The 27,495-nt window shown below is 57.7% G+C and overlaps 1 protein-coding gene and 1 long non-coding RNA gene across 8 annotated transcripts; one reads left to right on the top strand and one right to left on the bottom strand.

Annotated features, from left to right (window-relative positions):
* Positions 1-44: 44 nt before the first annotated feature.
* LOC141567863 (uncharacterized) lies at positions 45-10,441 on the bottom strand. Of its 3 annotated transcripts, none has more exons than XR_016021626.1 (4): positions 10,324-10,441; positions 5,110-5,209; positions 4,580-4,753; positions 45-4,095 (listed from the first exon to the last, which is right to left on the bottom strand). It is a non-coding gene; the product is annotated as an uncharacterized LOC141567863 (long non-coding RNA). The 3 variants fall into 3 exon arrangements; XR_016021625.1 differs by lacking the exon at positions 10,324-10,441 and having other exon boundaries at positions 45-2,223; positions 3,921-4,095; positions 5,110-6,286; XR_012490787.2 differs by lacking the exon at positions 10,324-10,441 and having other exon boundaries at positions 5,110-6,286.
* Positions 10,348-26,567, top strand: RHPN1 (rhophilin Rho GTPase binding protein 1). Of its 5 annotated transcripts, XM_074316686.2 has the most exons (16): positions 10,348-10,471; positions 11,309-11,468; positions 19,948-20,066; positions 21,027-21,155; positions 21,301-21,376; positions 22,007-22,084; positions 22,543-22,667; positions 22,803-22,969; positions 23,179-23,372; positions 23,759-23,915; positions 23,995-24,105; positions 24,480-24,674; positions 25,070-25,146; positions 25,367-25,513; positions 25,656-25,817; positions 26,206-26,567. In XM_074316686.2, exons 3-16 carry the CDS (start codon positions 20,038-20,040, stop codon positions 26,368-26,370), a joined length of 1,812 nt encoding a protein of 603 aa, XP_074172787.1. In that variant the 5' UTR covers positions 10,348-10,471; positions 11,309-11,468; positions 19,948-20,037; the 3' UTR covers positions 26,371-26,567. The 5 variants fall into 5 exon arrangements, with proteins under 5 accessions (XP_074172787.1, XP_074172786.1, XP_019567854.2 ...); XM_019712295.3 differs by lacking the exons at positions 10,348-10,471; positions 11,309-11,468 and adding an exon at positions 15,218-15,517; XM_019712297.3 differs by lacking the exons at positions 10,348-10,471; positions 11,309-11,468 and adding an exon at positions 15,225-15,517 and having other exon boundaries at positions 23,998-24,105.
* Positions 26,568-27,495: the final 928 nt, after the last annotated feature.

The raw sequence follows: 27,495 nt of genomic DNA, 5'->3' as shown, positions 1-27,495 counted from the left end.
GTAATTCTTTTAGTTCCACAGCACTTTTCCAAAGGCGAGTCACTTTCTACCCCATATCAAGCTGGGTGTTTGTGTCTCCCCATCAACACAGGAGCTTGTAGCCAGAATTCTCCAGCACAGGCCTGGTGCCAAACATGCAGCCCATAACAGTAAGTAAATGACACGCGTGGGGAGTGTAGAAGGTGAGCAGAGGAGGGACAGCACAGTTCACTTGTGCACACGCCGTTTCAGAGCCTGCCGTGTACACAGGCAGCGCAGGAGAGGGCGTCGAGGGTCTGCATCGTCACCAGGGTTTCCTAGCACAGGGGTTTCCTGTCGAGGTTCGACGCCAGTTCAGGGAAAGCAGCCAGCTTGATGTCTGCACTCAAGGACTTTGCAGGTTAGAGGGGGCGGCCGAGCAGTCACTGGGACACCCAATCCAAGTGCAGTAACAAATGACACGGGAGTGACAAGCCGGACAGCGGGGGCAAGGGAAGACAATGGGGGGGGGGGTGCCCCCAGGGAGGTGATTCCTGAACTGGCTCTTCAAAAGATTGAGTCGGCAGCATACGGATGAGGCGGGGCACTGGGGGTGCAAGGTAAGAAACGTGCTCGTCACGGGAGCACGCAGCTTGTAGCTGGAGAGGGAAGAGGGCAGGTGCAAGGGGCAGCGTGGTCTGAGTGAGCTCACTGCTCGTGATTAGACGTCACATCAGGTGGCAGGGATGGGTCGGTATAAATGGCATCTGCCAGACAGGGAGGTGTCTGCTGGGGAAACGTCCTGGCGCAGATCATAACACTGTGCTACAACGCACAGAGTTTCTCAATGACTACGCCAGACCTGAGTGGTCACCTGCCCATGAGTCCTGGGTCCAGCCACGTGCTCCAGAGCTGCCCTGGCCAGGCTGTAGCTTGGCGCCACTTCATGACAACTGTTTGCTCTAGCTGAGCTGCTGAATTATTTGGGGTCCTCTGGCTGCCTGGGGCTTCCAAAGCAGCAGCACAGTCTAGGGCTCTGGTTGGCCTGGTTAAGATGGGCGGCCACACAGTTGCCCAGCGTGGAGGGCACACCCCTCACAGTGGACTCAGTGGCACCACTGCTATTGGGCTGCTGACTTGTGGGCCAGTGGTGATGTGGGAAGCAGCCTGGGGCCTCCATGCCAAGCCAAGCCCCTCAGACAGGCCGGAGGGTGCCAGGTCCACGATGCTTCCCACGTACCAGGAGAAGCCACAGCAGTCACTCTCAGAGCCTGTAGTGTTCCTGTTTGTGAGGTCAAGCAGTGAGCTCACAGAGGTCACTGTGCACACAGGACGTGAGGCTCCTGGAATGAGGGTCGACAAGCACAGTAGACAGGTACAAACCATAAAGAACCACAGATACTGAAACAGCCAGGTAATGCAGGCAGGAGAACGGTTCTGGATGGCGTGTGTAAGGACGAATCGTGGTGACGGGAAAGCAGTGGGCTGTCAGGCGTGGATAGGCAGGGTTTTTGAAGGAAAATGTTTAGAAACGAATATAATTCTGAAATAGAACTCAATGGGCTAGGTTAAGCAGATGACACAGCTGAAGAAATCCAGACTACCATGCAGACGAGATGGAAATACCAAGGGTTGACTTGTAAACTAGGATAAGGTTTGGCCTGGGCCTGACAGGAGTTCCCAGGAGGAAGGAGAGCAAGTGTAGTGAGACCCTGCAGGGACTGCCACCCATGACTCTGCAGAGTCCGATTTGATTGGCAACTGGCTCCCACGGCCCACAGGTCCCTCTGCTCCACGGGGTGAGGGCTCTATTTCCTGTAGGGCTGAGGACAGGTGCAGGGCAGGACAAGCAGGGAGACACAGTCAGCCCCATCGGGGAAGGTGGGTGTCCACACCCCGTGTTAGCCTGGCTCAGCCTCCCCCTAGTCGGGCCAGTAAGAACCAGTCCAAAGAGAGGACCCTTAAGGTACAGCCGTCCTCAGGACCCAGGTCGTCACCTTCAACTTGTAAGCTGGGTGGACAGCTGCAAACGTTGGATGCCCAGCTGACTGCTGTGCAGGTCTTCTCAGGTGGAGCAGCTCACACAGGGCTTGCTGCGCCTGCGGCCTCGGTCCATTTCTCCGACTAGAGCAGGCTCTGCACTCACAAGGCCGCAGTGGCCCAGCCAGGCTCTTCTCTAACTAGAAACGTAACTTTGCAGGCCCAGGAGGTAGGACGTATATGAGTACCTGTCAACGGAACTGGGTGCCCGGCAAAATGGCTTTTCTAGAGAAGGCAGAAAACAGACATTTATGGATAAATGTAAAGAGATAGTTTTTCATTAAGGGACTTTCAATAAAAGAACACTTGATGTTTTTACTGCAGAAAGGAGAGTGCTCTCACAATGACAGGCTCAGATACCAGATGGGAGAGTAGTGTTAATATGAGTCTGAACATGGTGCAGTGGAGCCGACAGACAGACACCAATAGTGGTGAGTGCGGAGGACTTAACTCGGAACCACGCAGAGGCCCGAGCCCCCGGGGGGAAGAGTCATCTCAGGCCCTGCCACGGTGACAAGCCAGTGTGCTGTCAAACACTCAACCTCAGGACAGAGCAGGTCGGTGGAGGGCCCTCACGGGAGAGGTGAGGCACCTCAGAGCACAGGCAAAGGCTGACACACCGACCTTGCCTGCCCGGTCACGAGCCTCGGCTGTGCAGCTCGTTACCATCCACTGCTGTGCAGGTGGAGAGCCAGACAGAAGCAGGCATCTGAGGACGTTTCTCATATGCAAGTGAGAAATCAAACCACAGAATAAAAGAGTTTTCTTACAAACTCGAACCAGAGACTGCGGGTCATGTAGAAAGGTGAACGGAATGATAATCAATCACCGCCAAGATTAAAAAGGAACCGTATCCATGAACGAGAGTGTTTTCATAGGAACAATTCAAAAGAAAAAAAATCTTAGAAATGAAACATGGCAGCCAAATGAAACAGTAAGAGGGTTGAGAGGTAAAGTGGAGAAAATATTTTTCAAGGAATGAAAAGATGGGGAAGTGGATGGTAAGACAGAAAGATTAAGGCCAACAGCGGTTCTGGGGCCGGGGGCTGGTAGGAATGCACTTGTCAGAATCATTTTATTTTCCCTAGAACTGAGATGAATCGCAGAACAAAAGCGCCTACCCAGACCCTCCCTCCGTGAGTAATGGAGGAAGAACCTGCATGGAGGCTGTGGCAACATGCAGGTCATCAGCGGCCAGAGGTGCTCAGATAACTGTCACCCTGGGTTTAGGGACGCATGTCCCTGGGCATTCTCGACAGAATCACAGGTTAGAAGACAATGCAACAATGCTTTGAAAATTGCAAGTGAAAATAATTTGCAACCTAAACGTTTACACAGATGTAAATTGTCAGTCAAGTGTGGCGACAGTCAGTGCAGAACTGAAACACAAGTTCATGTGTAAATGTGTAAATCTGCTCACTTAGGCAGCCTGCCATCCTAAAAATGGGGAAAGATTCAAAACAACCTTGTAAACATCTCCAAGCTTTTTAACAAACTTCTTTCTCTTTTGAAAATGCTTGAGAAATATGATGGCAAGCCTAAGAGTAGATTGTGGACGCGCGCAGCTCAGTGTAAGCTCAGACGAGCTAGTGGGAGCTGCAGAGGTGCCTGTGTGTGGCACGTCTCCTGCCCACAGGAGGCCTGGGAGCACAGGCAGAGGGACTGCCATATGGCTGCCCAGGATTCAGCAATTTAGAAACACGATCTTCAAAAGTAACATTTACAGTAATCAGAGTGAAAACCACATCCAGAAATAAGACCCAGCTGACGGAAGACCAGCCGTGATCAGCCAGAGCAGGAGCAAACGGGCCACCTCGCTGACACCCAAACACGCATGGAAACCAGGGGACAGGACGTGAAGTACTCAGATGGGCTGCAGGCCAGACCGGTCGCTTCCGTCAACAATGGAAATCACTACTCACAACAGCACAGCTCAAACAGCTGACTCTGAAACCTTGATCCCGTTCACAGTGAATGAGACGCAAATCCTGGATTCATTTACAGCACCAAATTTTTCAAAAGCAAAAGCTGCTGCGGTTTTTCCCCATCAGGTTTTCTCTTTGTTCTGCTGGACAAAGGAGCTGTTTACACTATCATCTGATACACAAAGCAGGAGAAAACAGATAGGAGGGGTAAAGAAAGGTCAGCAACAACTGTATGCCTGATGCCTTCTGCACTATTTTTTATTCTTTGAAAAAATTGTGGTTATGTTGATTGTGACCCAAGTTTACAATGATTTCTGACAAGATCATTCAAAATAAAATCAGACCACAAAAAGGCAGCTGAGGGAAGGCCAGTCCTCAGGAATCAGCCTCACATCTCAGGCTGAGCACAATGTGCGAGATTGACCTGCCCGTCAGACAGCAGCTCACATTACCACTCATTCTATAGTTTGGATTCGTAACATCCGCTGCAGGAAAGCCAAGACCGGATCAAAACAGGGAGGGCAGGTCCCAATTCCACTGCAAAGGCCTGACTCTGAGGACAAAGGTGGTGTCACTCGCCCTTCCACAGGGCTCACCCACTTCTCACCATTCCACTTCACCTCCTCCACAGAGGAAAGGGAGGGAACAACCCTTACCTGGTAACGAGGTTATCCCGACCGGAGTTTCTATGTGGAGAGCGTACTTAAGTCTCATTTCAAGAGCTGCTCCAAGTCAGGAGATACCAGAGTTCACATGCTGAGTGCGTTCCCGGGTCACAGTAAATGGCCAGACACTAAGAAAAACACACCTCCGCGTCCTGCATGTGGACCCTGGGGACACCAAACGTGACACTCAGCATGTGAGCGGATCAGGTCCAGGCCACCGTCACATCCCCAGCCCGTGGCTGCCCGTTCCACTAGAGCTCAGCAAGGGGGTGGCAGGGCTGCGTCAAGCACTCTGAGTAGCGAATGGCCAAACCCACCCCTGTCCCCACGCAGATCGCGGAAGGCAGCACACCTTCGGAAATTTGAAGTAAGCGTACTTTACATAAACACAAAGTATATGTTTTAAAGTTTATCAAAATGACGTGGAAACTAAGAAAGGCTTACGGGTGGAAAAAAGGAAGAATGGAACATACTGAAGACTGAGTCTAAAAATGAAACAACAGCACGTAAAAGATTCAAACCTGGTCTTCCTCACATCTTCCCTGAGTTTTTTGGTTTGGCTCCTCCACTTTCTGTTTCTTCGAGTTTTCCAGCTTCATCTGCTCAGTATTCTCTCTCTTCCTTTAATCAAAAAGATATTTTAATGTGACTCCGAAGGGAGGAAATGCAAAGCCAACCCCAAAATGATGTCTTTGACAGGAAGAAACACAAACTGCACAGAAGTGATAAGATCACCTCCTCCGTCTCCTCCCCCAACCTGAAACCAGACTCCTTCCTCACCACCTGTGCCGTGTCCACACACGGGCAGCTCCCATCCACTTCCCACTAGTGTAGGGATGGGGTCAGTTAGACTGGACTGTTACAGGAGCTGAACGGGCCTGTTGACAAACATCAGAATCCACCCAGCAAAGGCCACTTCTTCCCCAAAGTGGTCTGTTATCTCATGAGGGTAACCTTTTCCTTCACCGAGAACTGCTGCAAACCGGACTCTTGACCATCTCCTATCAGCTCGTCTTTATCCGTAACTGTGTAGCCCCAAATGCAAGAAAACACACAGGGTGTATATAAATGTGTAAACACTATGCTGTACATCTGAAACTATTATAAAATAATACTGAACATCAACTAACTGAAAAACATCAATAATTAAAAAACACACAAGCACAGTGCTATGATGCATTAGAGAGGACAGATCAGTTCTCAAGGTGAGCCTGGGTCCACGTGGCAGGGATAGTCTATGGCCGGTCGTGGCCGAGTCCACCTCTAAAACACAGCAACAGCTAAGCAACAAGAGAACAGTTTGAGAGGTCGCTATTGGTTCTGACAGCCAATAGACGACATTCATTCCTGACCACGTACTATGTAAAATTAGTTTCCCTAGGAAAAGTTTCAGTTAACAAGTCCTGAGCATTTATTTTCCCGGGTTTTTTATGTCATCATTAAATATCACAATTAAGTCTTCTGACTGCAGGCATAGCCTGCACTGAACAGCCGGTTTGCCAGGTGTGAGTACCGTGGCTTTAGATGCGTCAGACCAAACGAAGAAAGAACAGAAAAGCTGTACACTGGAGGTCTCACACGATGAACACCACGTGCAAGGCGACAGGAGGAGGAAGGCAGATGAGAACTCAGGAAATGAGACGGCAGCGCCACGACGGGAAACCGTCCCTTGGGTTCGTGGGGAGCTGGAGATTCGGGGTCCAGGGCAGGAATACTTTGGGGGGGGGGACGCGTCCAAAGCATGGCTGTGCGCGGGAGAGGCGCCCCCAGGGGGCCACGGGAAATCATGCGGACAATGGGGGGACAAGGGAGGACGGGCACGAAGGGGAATGGGACACGGGGGGGGGGGGGGGCAGCGGAGTCACCAAGAGTGCGACTGGGGACGCTGAGAGGAAGGGGGTCGCCGAGGGTACGGCCGTGGCCACCGAAGGGAAGGCCAGAGCCCCATTCGGGCCTCACCCGCCCCCGCACTGGCCCTGCGCGCTCAGGCGGCGTCCCACCTCCTCTGAAGCCCTTCGAGTGACCCTGGGACCCATTAAGCCACCGCACCAACGCGGAGACTGTGCCCCGCCGCCGCCACGTGCAGCACCTGGATTCTGCCGCGTGGGCAGCAGGCAAGGCGGCGGGACGGCGCATGTGCGGCGGTGAGCACACCTGAGACGAGAGGTGGGGAGGGCGGGTTACAGGAGGCGGGGGACTGGGGTGCGGACACTCCCTCCGGCCGTTTCCGCAGGCCTGACCACAGGCTCCCTGCCAGGTGACGGGTGATGAGGCAAGTGGTTGGCAGCTGGGGGGGGCCGAGCGCCTCTGCAGGGCCGCCCGGTCGCTGGTCCGTCGGGGGGGGGGGAGGCGCAGGGGGCCTTCCGGGGAGGGGCCAAGCCCGAGCCCCGCCTCCTGGTCTCGGGCCCTCCGGCGCCCTTGCTGGAGCTCACTAGGCCTCTGGGTCCTGAAGAAATGGGGACAGCGACATGCTTTTTGCTGTTTTGAACACTAAACGGGTAATGTTTGAGAAAAGCTCACGTAGTTGTTCCATGTGGGCTGTTGCGGGTCCCACCAGCCGCCTGGCAAGTACCCATACATTGGTACGTTGCGTATGCGACTGTTTTCATGCAAACTGAAGGCTGGGCGCTGGTTCGGGTGCTGGGGTGCGAGGCAAACATGGCGTGTTCTTCAGTGGGAGCAGGAGGGGAACAGCCTACACACTTACGGGTGTGCTGGCCGCACATCGGTGTCGCCTGGGTCTGGGGAGACAGTGGGGAGAGGTGACACTCAAGCTGAGTCTGGAAAGTTGGGTAGATGTTAGCCAGGGTGCAGACTGGAGGACTCCAGGCTCACAGGGCACAGCGAATGGCTGCAAATGGCCGGGACAGAGTTGTGGGTGGGTCCATGTGTGCAAGTGTCTGAGGCTGTTTGCCTCAGAAGCGGACCCTTCATACAAATACTTTATGTGGGTGGTGGGCCCAGGAAGCACAGGTAGGGGAGTAGGGAAGTGACACAGGAAAGCGAAAGAGGCCAGTCCCAGGTGTGTTGAAGAGCTGGTTTGAGGGGTGGGCTCACCCCCTCTTGAAGCCTCTGGGAACAGAGAACACACCTCCTGAGTGAGTGCGATCTGGGCTCCTGTCAGTCATTGCCTGGGGCTGCTTTGGGACCATCAATTCCCTGGGACTCTTCCCAGCAAACCCTAGGCACTGAGAGAAGCCACCTGGGGAGGTTGGAGGCAGGTGCCTGTAGGAGGAATTGGGCTGTATGGGAGCAGCCAGTGCCAAGAAGATGTGGGCAGAGCGCTGAGAGCATTGGGCTGAGTGTGTGCGTGCGTACGTGGTGGAGGTGGGGAAGGGCCGGCGGGGCATGGATGTGATCATTGCAGACACTGGGGAGGCACCATCAGTCACGTAAGATGACAGCATGCTTCCACTGCACTTGAAAGAAACAACTGGGCCTCAGTGGGCAGGATGGCTTGAGGGGCAGGGAGGCCTGTGGGGAACTTGGTACCTCTGTCCAGTAGGAGATGGCCGTGAGGATGGCCAGCTGAGGATGGGGGGGCGGGAAACAAGATGGCCGTATTTGCATGGCCGCTTCAGTGGGCTGTCTTGTGACCCTAGTGCCCCATTACAGGACAGGAAATCCACCTAAACACATACACTCAGGGAAAACAGAGGAAGCAAGTACACACATGCTCCCTCACTTTACAATTTGGTTGTGTTATAAGTTTAGTGCCTTTGTTTGAGGTTATTAAAGATGCTATTTCCCTGCCTTCTTAACAAATGGACGTTAGGTAAATAGCTGTTTCCTGGCTTTGGTAAATAATGGCCAGACAGAGCTTTCTCTCGTGTAATGGCCTCAGAGTGTGTGCTGCGGAAGCTTTGCATAGAGATGGCACCTAATCTACAATTGCGCCTGGATTTGCTAGAGCCTCGCGGAGACTGAACTCATTTTATTCAGAACGCTACAGGAAAAATAACCAAAAAAGGACACCATGAAGGCAACATCTATCATATGCTTCTTAAAAAACCCCATTGTCAGCACCAGTGACAATGGCATTACCGCTCAGTCACTGAGATTAAAAATTAGTCATACGTGGAAAATAGAAACGGGTTTTCAGGGAGAAGGAAGCTTTGGTTCCACTGAATAATACCCCCTTTTTTGCTTGGTAAATAAATGATGCATATTTTCTGATGATATATATTTTCGAGGGTAGCTATGTGTAGGTGGCCCCAGAGTTGGAGTAAGAGCCTTGGCAGTTGACTGGCTGGGCAAGTGTCAAAACTACTTTATAAATTACATCCCAAACTGTCTGACAACAAGGTATTCAGTAGTGACAGCAGAGGTGCCTCCATCCAGAATCGGAATCTTTCTGGATTAGGTCACAAATGAAGAAGGGTCCCTGGAATTAAGTTTTTTCCTTGTACATGTCACAAGCTCTCAGGGAGGCACAATCCTTACCCGAGGAGTCCTCTCGCCCTCCACCCTGTGAGCAGCCACACACCAGCCGGGACCCGCCCACCAGAAAGCCCTACCCCAGCCCTTAGCCCATCTTTTTCCACCCCTCCTGCGGTCTCCAGCACCCCCTCCAAGGCCCACGCTCAGTGGGGGCCTTGCTTCCTACGTCACCAACACAGAAACAGTCCACAGGGAGTGTCTGCACCCTCCCAATTCCACACGTGCCTGCCAGTGTCCCCACCCCTCTGCCTCTGTGACTGTTCCTACCTCTGTTGAAGGCCGGCCAGCCCTCCCAGGCCTCCCCTGACCCCACGACCAGGCGTCCTACCAGTTCTTGGCTCCCCCTAGAATAGAACTCCCCAGACACGGGTCCACTTCCTTTCCTCCGGTTCACTTTTGATCCCCGTCAAAGCAGCCTTTTGTCCACACCCCCCCTGAGACAGCCCCGGCTGCAGCAGGTACAGAGCTCACACATGGGTGAGACTTGCCTGGATTTCCCCTCAGCAGGCTGCCCCTCCACAGCGCCCTGGACTGCCCCCCATCCCAGGGTGGTCCCTTCAGCAGTAGGATCCTTGCAGAGGGTTGTGGGGAGGCCCGTGTCTGCCCGTGACCAGCCCAGCCCATGGAGCCACTGATACCAAGGCTGGCATCCTTGCCTCATGCTCTAAGAACAAATGAAACCAGGTCCCCAAAGTGGCCAGGAAAATGCCCATGCAGCCAGGCCACTTTGTCAATTTACAAGGGCAATAATTGGTCGTCCCCGCCCCCCCATCCTTGGACTTCATCCCCAAAAATGCCATTTCCCCAGAAGCCAGCTGGCAGGCACCTTCCTTGCTCGGAGAGGGGCTTCTCCCTCCCCATGTGCACACTCAGGGCCTTCCTGTTTGCGAGGGTGAGAGCACAGCCTGGGAAGCTGTCAGAGTGTGAGGGGCACTCAAGGTCCTCCCAGGCCCTCCCACCAGGGCCCCTGGGCAAGGTGCCCAGACAGAGGGGGCTTTAAGGAGTTCTCTCCATTCTCAAGTGGCTTTTTCTATTGTGCCCACTGCCAGCCCATGCTTTCAGTGGCTCTCCCCCCGCCCCGACTGTCGACTTGCCTTCAAATAAGAATAAATGTGTGTGTCTGTTCTCTGGGGTCTTCGACAGCCCTGAGCCGCCTGGTGACTTAGGGGGGATTGATGGCCCCGTCTCACCAGGAAGCCAGGTGCGTCTTTTACCAAAGGTGGTTTCCAAATGATGAATGGCTTTCTCACGAACACAGAATTGTTGATTGTATTTACAAACAATTCATTTCTCACGTTGTTCTGTTGATTCCTCTCCAGCATCCCTCGGTGACAGTCCCACGGCTGATGCATCACCAGCTATTACCACCATTGATTAAGGCTTCCTGTAGTCCTGGGCTGCCTGTTACTCCATCCGTCACAGACACGCGGCTTACACGCAGTGGTATATCATGTTCCCCTCGTGCCTTACAGTTATTTACTTTTCCATTTATATCGTGTACCCTCTAAGTAGAGGTGCCTGCCAGAACTCCAGATGCTTAGCATGCCATAGCAGTGAGCAAACCCAGGCATGATGACATTCTCTGGCTTACCCATCCCGGGCCTAGGAAGCCTGCCTCTTTGGCCCTTGTTCTGAAAAACTGCGAATGTAAACAATCGGCCCTGCACCTAATTGAGACTTGGAGCCAGAAGGAAAGCGCCACCACTTTCCATCCACTCATCTGACATTTCGGATTGAACCCAAAGACCCCAAACCCAAATTCTTCAGCTCCTGCTTCATCAAAGTGGCAGAATGCAGACCTGCTGGGAAATTTCTAGAGTCAGCTGCTTTCTCCATATTTCTCTATCTAGACCCCCTCCTCCTGGTGGCATTTTGGGTTCACTGGTGGCACTTCCCATGGGTGGTCCCTGCCAGGAGAGAGCTAGTGTGTGTACAGGCGCTCTTACTGCACAGCCACTGGGTCTTGGGCAAGTCAGTGAGTCTGGGGACAGCCAGTCTTCCTCTGAGACTCAGAAAGCAGCCCGAGTTTCCTCCCAACTTGAGAATCTGGACGTGCACGCTCCCATTGAGGGACTATCTGGCCATCGCAAAACACCAATCAGTGAGGTGTCAGGCGGAGCCGCAGCACTTCCACCTCCTGTCTGTGGAAAGTCCCTCTGCTGACCTCCGTCCTCCTCCAGCTACTGTCCCTTTTGTCCGCCTTTTCCCACCAAAATTTGCCTGCATTGACTCACTTCCCATCCTCTCACTTTCCCTCTATGTTTTTTTTTAACTTCAAAGCGCAGGAGTGCACTTTTGCTGAGACGAGTCCAGTAGTACAGCAGTGTGTAAAGAAAAAGGCAGCCACCCCCTAACCCCCACCCATGGGCCAGAGGAAGCCAGACGTGACCGCCGGTGTAGCGAGCCAGCCGACTTGCACTTCTGGGAATCACACAAACAGGTACATTTGGGGTTTTCTTCCTTGCCTTTCTTTTTTAAAGACCAACATGGGACTTTTTTTATGTACATGTTATTCTGCAGTTTGTTTCATTCACTTCACAATATCACATGGACTTCATTTTAGACCATTGCATGAAGCTCTAGTTCTAAAATAACCTCATTATAACCCAAAGCACGGAAAGGCCATTATAGAATTGTCTAGACCTCTGTAGGGGATATTGAAGTTGTATCCCAGTTTTTATTTTGTTTTGTTTTGTGTTATTCTGAATGTTTACTTCAGAAGGCTTGATTTCTAAAAGCAGGTTCCCTGAAGCTGAGGGCATGTATATTTTAGATTTGAATGGTTTCTTCCAGATGACTTTCCTAAAAGGCTTATGTCTTCACACCGTGGACGGCCTGCTTTCCTGTGTCCTCGTCCGCACTGCATGCCATCACCCTTTCAAAGGTCTGACTACCTGACACTTACACAACGTGTCCCACTGTGGTCAGGTCGGCCTTCCCCCGATTCTGGCGAGGAGACATCTTCACGTGGGACACGTGGGCTTCAAATATCACAAAGCCCAACTCCAAGTGGCTGAGATAGAAAGATTTGTTATTTCACCAAACAGAAGTCAGGGAGCAGAGCCAGCATTCCCTGCCACCCTCAGTTTGTCTTTTGCTTCCCCCACAGTCACAGGCGAAATGGCTGTGCAGTCCGTGGGGCCTCGCCCAGTCATGACAACGTCCGAGCAGGGGGGACATGGTCTCCTCCTGCACTACTTGCCCGGGAGCCCCCTGAAGACTGCCCTCTTGCCCAGTTGGCTGAAGCTGCATCCTAACCCCATGGGTATAGATTGGTTGTTGGCAAAGGGACCGGGACCAACAAGACTCTATGGGTGGCTGTGACCTTCTGGCATTCGGGGCCGGTCCGTGACTGTGCAGGTGGCCCTGGCACCGCAGGCCATTTTGCGTCCCAGCCTGTGACACACAGGGCCCCCCACATGGTTCCATCTCACTCTGGTTATGCACCATTGGCCTACACTTTCTGGGGCTGAGACCGGCTGTCCCTCCCTGGAGTGGTGACTTCACAGGGGCGGGGCAAGTGGACAGGCCCTGACACCAACAGGGTCTGCCACCTGTGCGTGGGTGAAGTCCATCCACAGTGAAGGGAGTGTGGCCTCTCCTCATTACATTGGCATTTTAGGTCAGGAACACTGCTGTCCCTTTCGCCCCCGTTCTCGGCAGAAAGGATTTGCGGCCTGACTGCAAGTCCATTGCCCTTTCGGCAGTTTATTCTGTGGTTATTGGTCTGGTCTTGTTTTCTCTCCCTTTCCTTGGGCCAACTTTGATCATTTATGTTTCAGTACAGAATCCTCCGTTTTCTCTAGGCCTTCCAGTTAACTTTCATAATGTTCTCTCCCAGTTCACAAAACTCCCGGGGGCTTAGTTCTTGCTCTTTCCTGTTGCAATGTGGTGTACTGTGTTTTCGCTCTGAGGCAGCCACTGCTCGTGGCCGACCCAAACCCATTCTCCTTCTGATGGGCACACCCCAGACTGTTGGAGAAAGCAATGTGCCAGCTGGAGCAACATTCCTGCCTCCCCTGCAGCGACACATGGCCCCAGGACAAAGTTCTGCGGGCATCTGGGAGCGTTTTTTTGCTTTCCACCTCAATGCATCTTTCCTCTTTTCCTCCCTGGAACACAACACACCCAGAGGAGGAATAACCCCAGCTCCATTGTGAGGCTGAAGTCACATGGCCAGCTGGGTGTGGATATCCCTGTGGCCACACCCCAGCCTCCACCGTCCACTTCTGAATGGAGGTCGGGGGGGAACAATAAACATGTCACTAACCTGGCTAAGCTACTGCACCCCAATCTCATGCAGGCAGAGGAGGATCCTAGCTGATACAATCTCTTTTTTCTCTACTGGGCCTCTCAACGGATTTATCAACCTTTTTTCCGCCCAAACACTCAGCTTTTTTTGCTAAGTGACTGATGTTAGCTTTTAATCTTTAGTAATTTCCTCCTACTACTTTCTTTTGATTTAGTTAATTATTTTATATCTATTTAGCAACAAACTCACCTGAGTTTACAGAATTTCCTTTGGTTTATTCCACATATTTTATATAATGTTATCTACTTTCTAGATTTTTAGGTAATGTGCTATTTGTCTTTTTAACTTTCTTGTAATTTGAACCTTATTGAGAAACCTTTTCACTTCCAAAGGGTTATGTTTTCTTTTTGGATGTTTTGTGATCAATTTCTATACATCCCCTCTTTAAAAAACAAGCTTTGGGGGGGAAATAATTTTAAAAAGCAAGTATTGGGATCGCATTGCTGTTAAAGGTGCATGGTCTCACCAGACCTGTTTAGCAGAACAACTGCCTCCCCCCAGGGCCCCCGCTGTCCTCCTGGGGGGGGGCCCTGTCCTCCCAGGGCCCCCCCCCTCCCTCCCAGGGCCCTCCTGTCCCCCTGGGGCAGCCCCTTTAATTACTCTGACTTGATGACTTGGTATTGAATTCCACAATTCTGAATAACATGCTTCTGCTTATGGAATTTTATTTTCTAATTTAGGCCTCATCTGTTGACTTAGCTTTAGGAGGATGAAGGTTCAGCATCTTTCACCCTCCACTCCTGTCTTCCTCCCCCTCACCTCTCCCCTCCTCCTAATAGAATCATGTTCTGATTGTCCTGGATTCAAGATGCCAGAACCTCTTGATCGCATTATTATGGCAATACAAAAGAAATACACAGTTAAGTCAGGAACTATTCTGTGATTACTTTTTATTTCCTGTACAGCTTTTTATTTTTCCTGAGCTAACAACTGTACTACTTTATTGTTGTTGCAGATGGTCAGGGCAGGCCAAGGAGCTTAGCTTACAGGATTTAGCTCTGGGGAAAGGCAGATCAGGTGTGCGGGTGGGGGGAGAACCGGACCCGGCTCAGCACCAAAACACGGCAGTGACCGGCGGATGGACAGTGGGGGGATGGTTAGGATGGGCTGGAACTTTAGGGGAATTTGATCAAAGATGAGCTTCGATTACTGCTTATGCTCTGGTGTGCCTGCCCCTACAAAAGGTGTGTTCTAGGTGAGGTGAGACCCACATGAAATCTGAGTGGGTTCCAGAGTCACCAGAAACAGAAGTTAGGAAAGGTCCAGGATGGAGGCAACCGTGCAGGGAGCTCCGCAGGTTCTGGAAACAGGCCAGTTCTGCAGGCAGACTGGTCCTGGAGGCAGGTCGGTTCTAGAAGTAGGTTGTGGAAGTAAGATGATTCTGGAAACAGGTTCTGGAGGCGGGTTCTGGGGGCAGGACGACGAACCGTGCAGACAGCACCGGGAGTGGGGCCAGGCAGGAGCCTGGTTCTCCGAGCCGAGAGAAAACAGCGGGCATTGTTCAACAACTCGCACCAATGATCGCTCTAACAAAACCGTTAAAAACCCCACTGTGAACATTTTTGGACGAGCCCCTTGGAGGGTCCCTGTTGCGGGGGGATGGAACAGAACTTCACGGCAGCAAACGTGGAGTCTGCACTGCGCGAGGAGGCGCGCCAAGGCGCTCTGGACTTGGCACTGTTTGGGAGTTTCGCGTTTCGCGTTGTTTTTTCGCTTTTCCCTGGCTTTAGCGAACACAGAGCGGCCTCCGGCGCACGCGCAATACACTCCCCGCGCCTGCCGCTCCGCGTCGGGCCAGGCGGTTGCCAGGGGTGACCGCATTCCCCCAGGACTCCGCGGGCGGGTGGGCGCGGCCTGGACACTCAGAGCCGCCTCCCTCGCTCTCTGGTTAGCTGAGGCTGCTGTCCGTCGGAGTCACCGCTGCCGCCGACTGGGCAGCGGCGAGTTTCGCACGCTCAGCGCGGGGCGCAACGCCCCTCCGGCCAACCTGGCGCGCCACCGGGAGCAGAGGACAGTGCGGGACCCTGCTCGGCGCCTGGGAGGGACCTGCGCGGGCCTCGGCTTCCAGGCGGGCGCGGCCCGAGAGGCGGGCGGCGATGATCCCCGAGGACAGGCGGGACGGGCCGGGCGCTGATGAGGACAGCACACAGCTGCAGGCGGCCGGCAGCGTCCGCAAGGTGGGCGCGCCTGCGGGGCCCGGGCTCCCGGAGCCTGCGGGCACGGGGCTGCGGAGCCAGCGTTGCTTCTCCCGTCCGAACGCAATGCCAGACTCCCGGGGGTCCCCTCCCACACCTCGCAGGTTTCAAGAGGCAACTGGGCGTACCACTGGGGAAACTGAGGCCCGGTCGAGGGCCAGAGCCCGCGTTGCCTGCGTGCGCTAGCTCCTCTCTTGACGGTTCAGGGTCACTTGCCTTCAAGAGGCTGCAGGCCCCTCCTGTGCGGCCCAGGAATGGGGGGAGCGCAAGTCCAGCTCACAGTTTTCTCGACGCTCTGGGGTCCCTTCTAAGCACGTGTTGGGCTCTGGTCTGTGACAGCCGGGGCCCTCGAGTATGTTCCTGCGCCTGGCCTTCCTCCTTTTCTAGCTTTTCCCTCCCTCTCCCCAGGGCTCTGCAACTTTGCCCTGGGCACTCAGCTCTGTATTTGGTGAAACTTTGAGCTGCAGGCGATTGAAGTCTCTGAGGTACAGGAAATGGCTGGAGGATTTCACAACAGGAGAGTTTGTCGCTTCTCACTTACCCACACCTTTACCCCCTTGTAAAGTCCCTAACCCTGGGCGCTGACTATGGACCAAGGACCATTTCCAGGAGTACTGGGGAAGCTCTGGAAGGGTGTTGGGGGTCGAGACCTTAAGAGTCTGTTGTCTGGGAAAGGGGGTGCTCTGCCTGCCTCCCTCTGCAGCCCAGAAGCCCTGTGTCCCCTGGGGGATCACCTCGAGGTGCCTCAGTGTTCATGCCAGGCTTTGGGCATCCATGCCCCCAAAGGTATTCAGTCTGATGCCACCAAGCAGAGGTAGCACCTGCACTGCAATGGTGCTTTGTCCCCCTTCTCTCTCCTGTGTCAGACTGCACAGTGGACCCAGCTGCTCTGTTCAGCTTTTGTGTCTGGGGCCTAGGCCTCCAAGGAGGAGTAGGGGGGTGTCAGCTGGGACATGGGCTCCAGGTTACTGGCCACGTGATCCTGACCAGACCCCTGGAAGGGAAGGCTTCTCCATGCTCACCCCCAGGAGATGCCAGGTGCTGCAGGCAGTATGTGGGGGACACTGTGGTCAGTGGTCGCACTGGAGAGAGAGGAGGCCTGTTGCCTGCCCTCTGTGAACTTGCTTCCTTGCAGGGCGGCCAGGCCTGCAGGCAGCCTTTGGAGAGAGCACGTGTTGGTTTGGGCAGAATGTTTGGGAGACTGCTCACACAAGATGTTGCAGTGGGCACTTTCAGGCTCTCTGCCCAGCTACCACCCTGGGAAGGGGGAAGACACTGTTTCCAGCCGTGGTCCTGATTTGTGTGATGACAAAGTGACCCTGGGCTGGGAGCTGGGGGGTGGGGCATGGACCCCAGCCCTGCCCATCCCTGAGTGACACTGCACACCCTCACACGTTTCTCTGTTCTGTTGCCCAGGTGGTTTCTGCCACCTGGAAAGTCTAATCTGACCCCTGCCACTGGGCTGGAGTGAGGCTGGCCCCTATCCTGGCTATAATGCTGAGAGTCAGGGCAGGACCAGTTGGTTAGCCATTCCCATGAAAGCCACGCCTGGTCCAAGGCCCCTGTGGACCAGTGTGGGTGATGTGTCTCTGCCCCAACAGTAATGAGAGTGGGTGTCCAGTGGGCGCCCACCTGACCCTGGTGTCCAATGAGGGCTTACTAGCACCAGGTGAGTGCCCACTGAAGAGCAGCCCGGCCCACTTGGAAGAGGCTCTGGGAGTGGGATCTGCCTGAAAGTGGCCGGGAACCAGCAGTGCCCAAGTGACTATCAGAGAGGGCAGGGTGGTGTCACTTGGATGAGTGGCCCGATCTGTGGTCCATCTAGCACGGGTGTGGTTGTAGCCCTTGTATCCTGGCAGCAGTGTTTGGCAGAGTGGTAAAGGTGGGGTGGGGGGGTGCACCTTCCAGGGCCATCTAGTTCCTCTGTGTTCAGGTGAGATTGTGGGAGGGAAGAGGAGGGGTCCCTCAGGCTGGTGGGCGTTGGCAGGCAGAGCCGAGGGCTCTGAGAGGAGGAAGCTGGCCGGCCAAGCATGGGGGCCTCTCCCTGGGAGCCAACAGAAGCCAGGGGAGCCTGGGGAGGGTGTGGGGCCCTTGTTTGTTCCTGGCCCGTGCTAGCATAACCATCTCCCCACTTTCCCAGTCTGGCCGCCGCCCATGCCGTTTCCTCCTGGGCTGCTGGGGGCCGTTGGCCTCGGGCTTCCAGGCATCCAGAGCCGCAGCAGTGAGGGTGTGGGGGGTTGCCTTTCTGTTCTCCACCCCTTCCCACCCAGGCTGGGTTTCCGGATGGGGGAAGTTGTGCCACCAGCAAATGTGATTACCTGGCCTCTGTGCCCCTCCCTGCTGGGAGATGCCCTCACCACGGGCCCAGCCTCACCCAGTGGGGACAGCAGGTGTGAGCAGGGCTTTCACCCAGCCCTGAAGATCAGGCTCGCGTTGCTCGCTCCCACACCTCCCCACCCAGGTCACTCCAGCTGGCCTGGCCTCCTAAATGGAGCGTTGGGGTCAAGAGGCCATGAGGACTGCTGCCGAGCAGAGTGGACCCAGCTGGGAGGCTGCTGCTCTCCCCACTCCTGACACATCTCCAGGAGTACTCACACCGGAAACCGAATGAACCATGTTGGCGAGGACAGTGCTGTGGAGCCGGTGGCCTCTGCCCAGCACAGGACCCTCCCACCCAGGCAGACGGCCATGGCTGCTCACCCAGAACCTGGGAACCTGCTGCAGGTTTACAGTCAGACCTTTGGAAAGAGAGGGATGTGACTTTGGCTGTGGCCTGCCCCTCCCTCCTCAGATTCTCAGGCCTGGAGGGGAGACTGCCCAAGTCCTCGGCTCATCCCCTCCTGCACAGAGTGACCATGGGGGGGCGCCTCCGAGAAGAGGCCCAGGCCAGCAGGAAGACAGACCCTGAGCCAGCAGAGTGGAGGGAGGAGAGTTGTGTTTTGTCTCATTCCCTCCTGGTGCCACCCTGCGACCAGCCCCCTACTACCTACAGGTGAGGGCCTGCCAGGGTCCCACAGCAGGGAGTCCCATTGTTCAGTGGGGACAAGTCCCCTCTCCCCAGTTACCTAAGGACCACTTGGCGGCCTCCTGTCCTCACGTCCCAGAAGAGGGCCTCCCTCCATAAGAAGTCTTCCCTGCTCGACCTCTCCTGAGAACTCTGGAGTCTGGAGGAGAAGTGGGGCTGTAATCTAAGGTTGCCGTGTGCCAGCAGCCAGGGCTCTGAAGCCTTTTAGGGAGTCCCCTGCAAGGGCTGGGACAAGCTAGAGCCCCCAGAGGGTCTGAAACTGCCCTGTGTGACCGGGGCGGGGGGGGGGGGGCATACCAAGGCAAAGCAGCCGGCTCCTCATGTGTGGAAGACGGGAAGCACTGCAAGGAGCCCAAGGTCGGTTCTGCGTGAATAAAACCTTCCTCCCATCCGTGCCATTGGGGCAGCGTCCCGTGAGGCACTGTGTCCCCATCCCCACTCTGTGCAGGGCCAGGTGACCGCACGTGGGGACATTGATGAGGAGAGGTGCATTCTGAGAACTTCCTGACTTGTGGGCTGGTGACTGACTCAGACAGGAAGTCCCTAAATGGCTAAGAGGGGATGTACCGGCCGGTCCCACTGAGGCCCTGAAAGCCTTTCCCACTCCCACTCCCTCACTGGCCACTGCAGAAGCCTCTCACCCTCCCTGGCCAGAGCCTCTGGTCAGTCACGCCATCTGCAGCGTCACCACAGCCAGGAGCACACATATTGCTGCTTTAACCTGGGGCTCCAAACTGTGGGCAGGCTGGAGTGATTGCCCGTGTGCGGTGAGGAGCCACTGCTGAGGTGGTCAGTGGGCAGCCAGGAGGCCTGGCCTGCTGCCTGTGAGCTGAGGGACCCCAGGCCTGTGGTTTGGGCCTTTGCCAAAGGGTCCCCACGAGTCAGCAGCCAGCTGGGACAGAGCCCAGTCCAGGGTCAGTGTGGGCCAAGTGCTGCAGGGAGGGGTGGGCCGGAGAGCCAGCCTCCAGCACCTTGCAGGCCCCTGGTCGCACCCTCTCCCCCACCCCCATCCAGGGATAACTGTGCTAGAAGAATTGTGTGGGTGAATCAGTCCTGGGGGCTCCAGAGCAAAATTCCAAAGTGCAGAAGGATGTGTGGCAAGCAGTTGGCTGCCACCTGCCCAGGCACCCATCACACTGCCTCTGGGCCCCACAAAACCCGTCCAGCTTCCTCCTGGCGCCCCAGTCCCAGCATGTCCCTCACCTGCCATGTACCTCCTGGCCGGACGATGCACCACTGCACTCCTTCCTGGTATCACCCACTGTGCCCAGGCTCTGTGCTCATGCACCCCAGCCAGGTGGTCCCCATGGGCAAGAGTACCCTGGGCCAGCTTCAGAGCTGCTGCTGCCAGGGGTGGCCCGGCTTGTGACCTGCGGCCTCTCCACAGGGCTGTGACACCCTGGCGGCGCAAACACCGTGCGGCCGCCTTCAGAGCCGCAGGGCGCGGATCCATCAGCAGATCAACAAGGAGCTACGGATGCGGACGGGGGCTGAGAACCTCTATAGGTGAGCGCTGGCTGCCTGGGACCCTCTGAGAGCCAGGCCCACCCTGGGTAATGGGGCAGGGCAGTGACCCACGTGGGGCCTGCTCTCGTGGTCCAGTCTGGAGAGGGACACATGAGCAGGTAACCGTGGCCAGTGCAGGCTCCCACTGGGGTGTGGGGCTCTCAGCCAAGGCCTTCACAGACAACCCAGGCCCCCAGCTGGTGGACCTTACTGGCTGTGGTCCACTCACGGCCAGCTGGACTGGAGCAGTGCTGGGGGGGGGTTGTTCATGACAGCGTGCAATGCGGGGGCCTCTGCTCTGCCTGTGGTGACCAGCGGGGGCTGCTTAGCGGCAGCACTGCTTAGGTTGAGCTGAAGCAGGTGACCGGTGTCTGTCCTCCAGACCAAGGGCACGTGAGCTGTGCGTGTGCTCCGACCTTCACACGTGCCTCCCTGAGCCCGCTGTATGGGCGATGGCTGGAGCCACAGCCAGTGAGCACAGCCAGCCGAGGCTCCAGGATGAGGCTCTGCTGGACCCAAGGGCCCCTCGTTTTCCTTAGCAGCCCGGCTTCCCTGTCCACCTCATCCCTGTCCCCAGCCTGGCCTTCCTAGGGACCCATGGCCCCTCTGCCCTGCACTCAGATGCAGGCCACGAGGGTCTGGCCCCACCCATCCAGGGAAGTTGGTGTGGAGTGTCTGCGGAGGCCACAGCCTGAGTCCTGTGGAGGGAGAGGTGGCAGAGGGCACAGCCTGCGCCCTGGAAGTCCTGGGTCTGATGGATGTGCCCTGGGCGAGGATCAGGATATGCACACATGGGTGGGAATCTACATGAACTTCAGGGACTCAGGAGAAGGGCTAGGTCCCCTCTGGTGGGCCCTGGACCCCACTGCTGGCCCCTGGGGCTGGGCATGGCTGGGGTGTGCCCAGGGGCATGTGGCCCACCTGCAGGGCTAGAGCTTCACCTCAGCCTGGCCTCCCCAGAGCCACCAGCAATGCCAGGGTCAGGGAGACGGTGGCCCTGGAGTTGAGCTACGTCAACTCCAGCCTGCAGCTGCTGAAGGAGGAATTGGAGGAACTCAACTGCAGCGTGGACACGGACACGCCTGATAGGTGTGTGTGCAGGAGACACACGTGGGTGTGCGAGGGTGTCTCAGAACTGTGTCCTGTGTAGCAGGCACAGTAGGGGGTGGACTCCATGCCGTTGGGGACAGCAGGGGCCAGCCTTAGAGCCTGGACTCAATGCTTCTGGTTCTAGGGAAGGTACCACTGTCCCCATGATTCCCCTGGGGCTGAAGGAGACCAAGGAGCTGGATTGGTCCACAGCCCTGAAGGTAAGTGCTGGCCTGTGAGCCCCGGGGCCTCAAGGACCTGGCCTTGCCCTGGGGTCTGGGGGGATCTTGGAGGCCTCCTGGTCTAGCCATCTTATTGAACAGATGAGAAAACTGAGGCCCAGAGGGAGAAAGGGTCTGACGTGGGGACCTCAGCCTCCCCAGCCTGTGGGAGATTCTGACTGGGTGGGCTTTAGAGAAGAGCCCACCCTGGGATGGGTGTGGCAGAGCTAGGCACCCTGCTAAAGCCCCGAGATGGCCACAGGGTCCCCTCACTCTCACTCTGAGGGTCCCGTTAGCTGGAGGCTGCCCCCTCAAGTCACAGCCTATGTTGTGAAAACCTGCTGGCTCCCAGGGTCTCTGTGGGTGCTCAGGAGCCAAGCTGTGGTGGGGGAGTGGTGGCTTGCTACTGCCCAGCAGGCCCGGTGGAGAGGTGCCTCAGTGTCCTCGCCTGGCAAGTGGCACACCGCACCTGCCACGTGGGGCTAATGCGTAAGGGAATTCGATTAGAAACAGCTCGGAGTCTCTGGGCCCACATCTGGGGTGGTGGGCATGGGTTCCCAGGGCCAGAGGTGGGACCCGCATCAGTCCCTCTGCAGGGCCAGGACCTGCCCTCTCCTGTTCCCCCATCAGGAACTGATCTCTGGACACTTTGGAGAGGACGGCGCCTCCTATGAGACGGAAATCAGGGAGCTGACAAACCTGCGGCAGGTGGGTGGACCCCACCCTGCCCCGCCCTGGAGGCCGCCCGGCCCCAACCAGGAGTCTGGCCACACCCATTTCACAGATGAGGCTCAGTCGGTAGCAGAAAAATGGAGCTCAGTGTAGACGGTCACACTGCAGGAGTCCCACCTTAAGGCAGCACAGCCAGGCACAGGTGGCTCTGCATGCGAGGTGCTGCTGGCCCTTTGGGAATGGCTGCTCCATGCCTGTCCCCTCCCCAGAGACCCTGCCTGGACCTCTCACCTCAGTGCTGTCCCTCCCTTGTACCCTTCACAGTGCCCTGGGGTGGCACGCATGGCTCATGACAGCCCAGAGAGGGCAAACGTGCCCCAGTGTGACCCTGTCCACTCTAGACCTTGGGGTGCTCCCATGGGGCTGTGATGTCTGAGAGGTTCCCAGGGTGGTGCGTGTGCTGTGGAGTGGGCCCAGCTGCTGCTGTCCTACAGGCCGTGCGGACCCCCAGCCGGAGTGAGTCGGGTCTGGAGCTGCTCACGGCATACTACAACCAGCTCTGCCTCCTGGACGCACGCTTCGTCACCCCTGCCCGGAGCCTGGGGCTGCTTTTCCAGTGGTAGGGGTCTGGGCGAACAGGGTTTCCTGGGCCCCGCCATCCTCCCGGGGGCAGTGGCCTCCCCTGCCCACACCCCATGTCTGAGACTCTGGCTTGTTGCCATGGAACCCCACCCAGCCCAACCCAACCCTGCAGGTATGACTCGCTCACAGGGGTCCCAGCCCAGCAGCGGGCGCTAGCCTTCGAGAAGGGCAGTGTGCTCTTCAACATCGGAGCCCTCCACACCCAGATCGGGGCACGCCAGGACCGTGGCTGCCCCACAGGCACCAGCCGCGCTGCGGAGTCCTTCCAGAGGGCTGCTGGTAAGGGCAGCCCAGACCCCAGACCCATGGCCACAGGCAGGGTGCATGTCTGCCTGTTCAGGTCCTAGCTGTTCTCTGGGGCCAGAGCTGGGGGGCGGGTAGGACAGCCTCCCCGCGTGACGCGTTAAGCCTGCAGGCCCTTGGGGCACAGGGGTGCTGGGGGTGTGGGGCCAGCCCTGCCGCGCCCACCCTGAGCACACCTTTTGTAGGGGCCTTCAACCTCCTGAGGCAGAAGTTCTCCCGAGCACCCAGCCCGGACATGAGCCCCGCCTCACTGTCCATGCTGGAGCAGCTCATGGCCGCCCAGGCTCAGGAGTGTGTCTTCGAGGGCCTCTCGCTTCCAGTCCCCACAGCGCCCCGTGACTGCCTGGCCCAGCTGCACCTGGCTCAGGAGGCCGCCCAGGTGAGGACAGGGAGGCCCTATCCTGGAAGGAGTGGGGCCCCTAATCTGGGCCTGGCCAAGCTGCAGTGGCTCAGTGGGCAGGAAGGCCTGGGCCAGGGGCCCAGGCTGGAGGCGAGGGGCAGAGCTGGGGGCAAAGGAGGCTAGTGTCCGGGCTGTCTCCATTGTTCCACAACCAGCTGTTGTCCTGGTCCCTGTGGGCCCGCCTCAAGGACAGCGGCAATCAGAGCAGGAACTGTGGGCACAGACCATGAGCTGGGCTCAGCTTGGGGTGTGGGGCAGGGCCCCGGGGAATGGAGGGGAGGGACAGAGGCTGCTGGGCAGTGCCTGGCTGGGCTTGTCTTGGAGTCCCTCAGGAGGCCCCAGGGTCCTGCCCCTTGTGCCGGCAGGTGGCGGCCCAGTACGAGCTGGTACACCAGGCCATGATCCAGCCTCCGGTGTGCAGCTATGTTCCCTTTCCCTGGACCACCTTGGTGCACGTCAAGGCCAAGCACTTCCGCTCCCTGGCCCACTACCACGCGGCCGTGGCCCTGTGCGACAGCCCCCGTGAGTGCCCTGCCCCTCGCGCCTGTGTGCCTGCAGAGGCCCTGGTATGGAGGGGCTCACAGCCCTCTCTGACCCCCAGCAGCTGAGGCAGAACTCCTGGCACTGGAGCAGGTCTTCCTCGGGCCCCTGCCCCCATCGGAGCCCCGGGGCCTCATGCTGCCGCAGGAGCTTGAGGAGCGCAGGAAGCTAGGTGAGCGGCTGGAGGAGGGTGCTGAGTAGCCCACCCCACCGTGTCCTGGGCGTACTTGGTGTCCCAAGGCTGACAGGTCGGGTAGTCATCCCTCCTCCCGGATGCCCTCTACCTGGTGGGTGATGCCGAGCAGGGGCCTCAGCAGCTCGGGCAGCCTTCTGGGCAGGTGGGAGTACATGTGGGAGGCTTTTCCCTGGCCCAGCTGCCCACACCTGGCAGCCCTCCTGGACCAGCCAGTGGACCCTCAGGATGAACCCAGAAGCCCTCACCTGCCCTTTTCTTGTTGCATCTGGGGGTGGGGGGAGCTGGGGCCCAGCCCAGAAGTGCCAGGAGGGCTGTGTGTGACACAGCATGTGCTGACTGTGCCCATGCAGGCAAGGCCCACCTGAAGCGTGCCATCCTGGGGCAAGAGGAGGCTCTGCGGCTGCATGCCCTGGGCCGTGCCCTGCGCAGGGTGGACCTCCTGCAGGCTGTGCTGGGCCAGGCGCTGCGGTGCTCGCTGACCAGGTACTCGGAGCTGGATCTCGAGGACGACTTCTTCGAGGCTACCGAGGCCCCCGACATCCAGCGTGAGCAGCCAGGACCCTTGGGACAGAGGGAGGGCGGTGGACGGAGGCTCCTGCAGCTGCTGTTACAGATGAATCACCTTCCACAGCCCTGGAGACCTCAGAGGAGGAGGAGGGCGCCCGGGAAAGCCCACGCTGCACGCCCCTCGCTCCTGTGTCCCGTCCACACACCTGACTCCTGCCCTGGCGTGGGGGTGGGGGTGGGGGGCTGCAGCCTTGGGCGACAGACACCTGCAGGCCAGCCCCTCAGCACTGGTGCTCCTCCCTCTGGTGGGGGGTGCAACCAGGCTCCGGATGTCCAAGAGGGGCAGGTATCACTAGACTGCTGTGGCTGAGAGGCTTGGGGGCCCATGAACTTGGGGTTTAGCCCTGCCCTCCCTTCACCTTTACTCTTTCAGCTAAGACACACCGGACTCTGGAGGTCAGGGCACCCAGCTTCTCCCGGGTGAAGGTGGCTGATATCTTCCACCGGCTGGTGAGCACCCCTTCCTGGGCACTTAGAGCCAGAGTGGCTCTGCTCTTCATTTTCACTGCCCGGGCTGAGACCCCAGACAGGCCCAGCATGGTGACCCCACCCTGCCTCGTACCTCATTGGTTTCTGTCCCAGAATGCAGACATTGGGGTGGGGGTGTTACAGGCAGGGGCTCCTCCAAGAGAACTGCCCAGCCACGCCTCTGACCTCCAACGGCCCCCAGGGGCCCCTGTCTGTGTTCTCAGCCAAGAACCGCTGGCGGCTGGTAGGGCCCGTCCACGTGACCCGAGGGGAGGGTGGCTTTGGCTTCACACTGCGGGGAGACTCACCGGTCCTCATCGCGGCTGTCATTCCGGGGGGCCACGCTGCGGTAAGGACCCCTGTCCTGCCCCCAGAGCCAAATCTCTGGCTCAATGCAGGCGGCTTAGCATGCAGGGGTTTGATGGTACTACGGGCAGAGGCGGGGTGGGGGTGTCTGCGAGGAGCTGCAGACTGTCCCCATCTTCCTGCAGGCAGCTGGCCTGCAGGAGGGCGACTATATCGTGTCTGTGAATGGGCAGCCATGTAAGTGGTGGAAGCACGCCGAGGTGGTGGCCCAGCTGAAGGGCGTGGGTGACGAGGGCGTGAGCCTGCAGGTGGTGACGCTGCTGCCCAGCGCTGAGCCACCCAGCACAGTGAGCCCTGGGGACCTGGGAGGGTGGTCCCCAGCTCCCTTGTCCCAGCCTGGCCCTGGTCCTCCAAGCCCCAACCTCCCCATATGCTGCAGGGCTTTGGAAAGGATGCTGTGGCCCTCCGTGGGGCCGCCTCACCTGGTGACCCCTCCCTGCCCTAGACGAGGCCCCAGCCCACCCCTCAGTGGGCCTCTGTGTGCCCACACCCCTGAAGGCCCCGGGCAGAGGTGCCACCTCAGGAGCTTTGTCCCACGGCCTTCACCCACCCCAGCGTGGCACCCCTGACATGCCTCCCACACACTACCCACCTCTTCCTGTTGCACTCACCAGGCTGGCCACAGGTGGGCCAGGCCAGGGGTGCTGACCCTATGTGTCTCTGTCCTGACTGCAGGGGGACCGCCGGCCAGCCCTGCGGGGGCTTCTGAGGAACCAGAAGGAGTGTGGCTGGGGGACCTCAGTGCCTGTGCGAGCCAGCCCCAGGCCCCTCCTTGGCTGGGGCCGTAAGGCCAAGAGGGACAAGACTGCAGGGGGGCTGTCCCCAGCCTCCCAGCCCTGAGCTGCGCCACCCTCACCCTCTGGGTGCCCAGGGAGCCAGTGAGGGGCAGGCTCCCCACACACCTGGGCCCCAGTGCAGGCTCCAGCTGGTTGGGAGCCGGGGCACTCTGGTGTCCTCCCCCAGCCCAGAGGACTTGCAGGTCAGTTTGCTGCTCAGCCCAGTGACTGAGCTGCCCATTAAAGACAGTGTCAGATGCAGTGTGTCTGAGGCCAGTAGGGGGGGCAGCACTATACCCACACATGGGAAGTGTCACTGTCACCCTGGACACTGAATCCCAGGGGCTCTGGGCCGCCCTGTGGAGGGTCAGGGGTTGTCCATCCGCTTGCCTTGGAGCCTGAAGTAGCCATCTTGGAGAGCTTGGGCAGGGCGGAGTGATGTCTGCAGGGGGTCCCTGCAACCTGGATCCTCACTCCCCCTTCGGGAAGCTCCCAGTGTCCCCCCAGCTGGCCTGTCTCCCGCCTCCGGCCACCCAGCCTGCCATACACCTTCATATCCTCCCTCAGAGAGGGTCTGCCCCAAGCCAAGCTTCTGTTGGCGCACAGTGGCACCTGCCAGGCACTTCTCCACCGGCCCACCGGGCACCCCTGCACTGGCCCGCCAGGCACCCCGCAGTCTGGACAAGGCTCAGCTCCCCGCCTGGCCTCCAGGCCTCCTTGCCCTGTCCATCCCTTCACTCAGCAACCCCAGGTGCCCACCTGACCTTTCCTCTGGATAGGGTCCCAGCCAAGGCCCACTCCTGCAACACCTGTGCCTGTCCCCCTCAGTGCACAGAACAGGGACCCCGCATCCTGACACGGCCCTCCTTTTGCATCAAGGGCTTAGATCTCATACTAGCCGTGCACCTGCTGCTCAGTTTTTATCTGATGCTGCTCCCCCTAAACCAGCCGGCCAGACCCAGCGGCACGGCCCCGTTAGCGTCCCGCCAAGCTCCGCCCCTCATTTAGCCTGGCTCCACCCCACCCTGTCTTGTCCCTGCCTCTCCCTCTCCCTGGCCGGGTCCTACTACCTGGGCCCTGAGTTCTCTGCTCCAGCTCTAGGGCAGATGGCCATAAGGCTGTGTCATTCCCCTGCGACCGGGACTAGCACCGAGGGGCACCCCCAGCCCGCCTCGGGCCCTCCTAGGGC

This window comes from Rhinolophus sinicus, chromosome 6, assembly GCF_057876585.1.
Source record: "Rhinolophus sinicus isolate RSI-liver-muscle chromosome 6, RSI-T2T, whole genome shotgun sequence".
Classification (NCBI taxonomy): domain Eukaryota; kingdom Metazoa; phylum Chordata; class Mammalia; order Chiroptera; family Rhinolophidae; genus Rhinolophus; species Rhinolophus sinicus.
This window is presented reverse-complemented; position numbering and strand designations above follow the sequence as displayed.

Bases quoted from the DNA above. Each gene is read 5' to 3' on its own strand.
- RHPN1 (XM_019712295.3), top strand. From the start codon at position 15,437: ATGATCCCCGAGGACAGGCGGGACGGGCCGGGCGCTGATGAGGACAGC. The intron at 21,156-21,300 runs GTGTGTGTGCAG...TTCTGGTTCTAG, and splicing joins GACACGGACACGCCTGATAG to GGAAGGTACCACTGTCCCCA. The intron at 23,916-23,994 runs GTGAGTGCCCTG...TCTGACCCCCAG, and splicing joins GGCCCTGTGCGACAGCCCCC to CAGCTGAGGCAGAACTCCTG.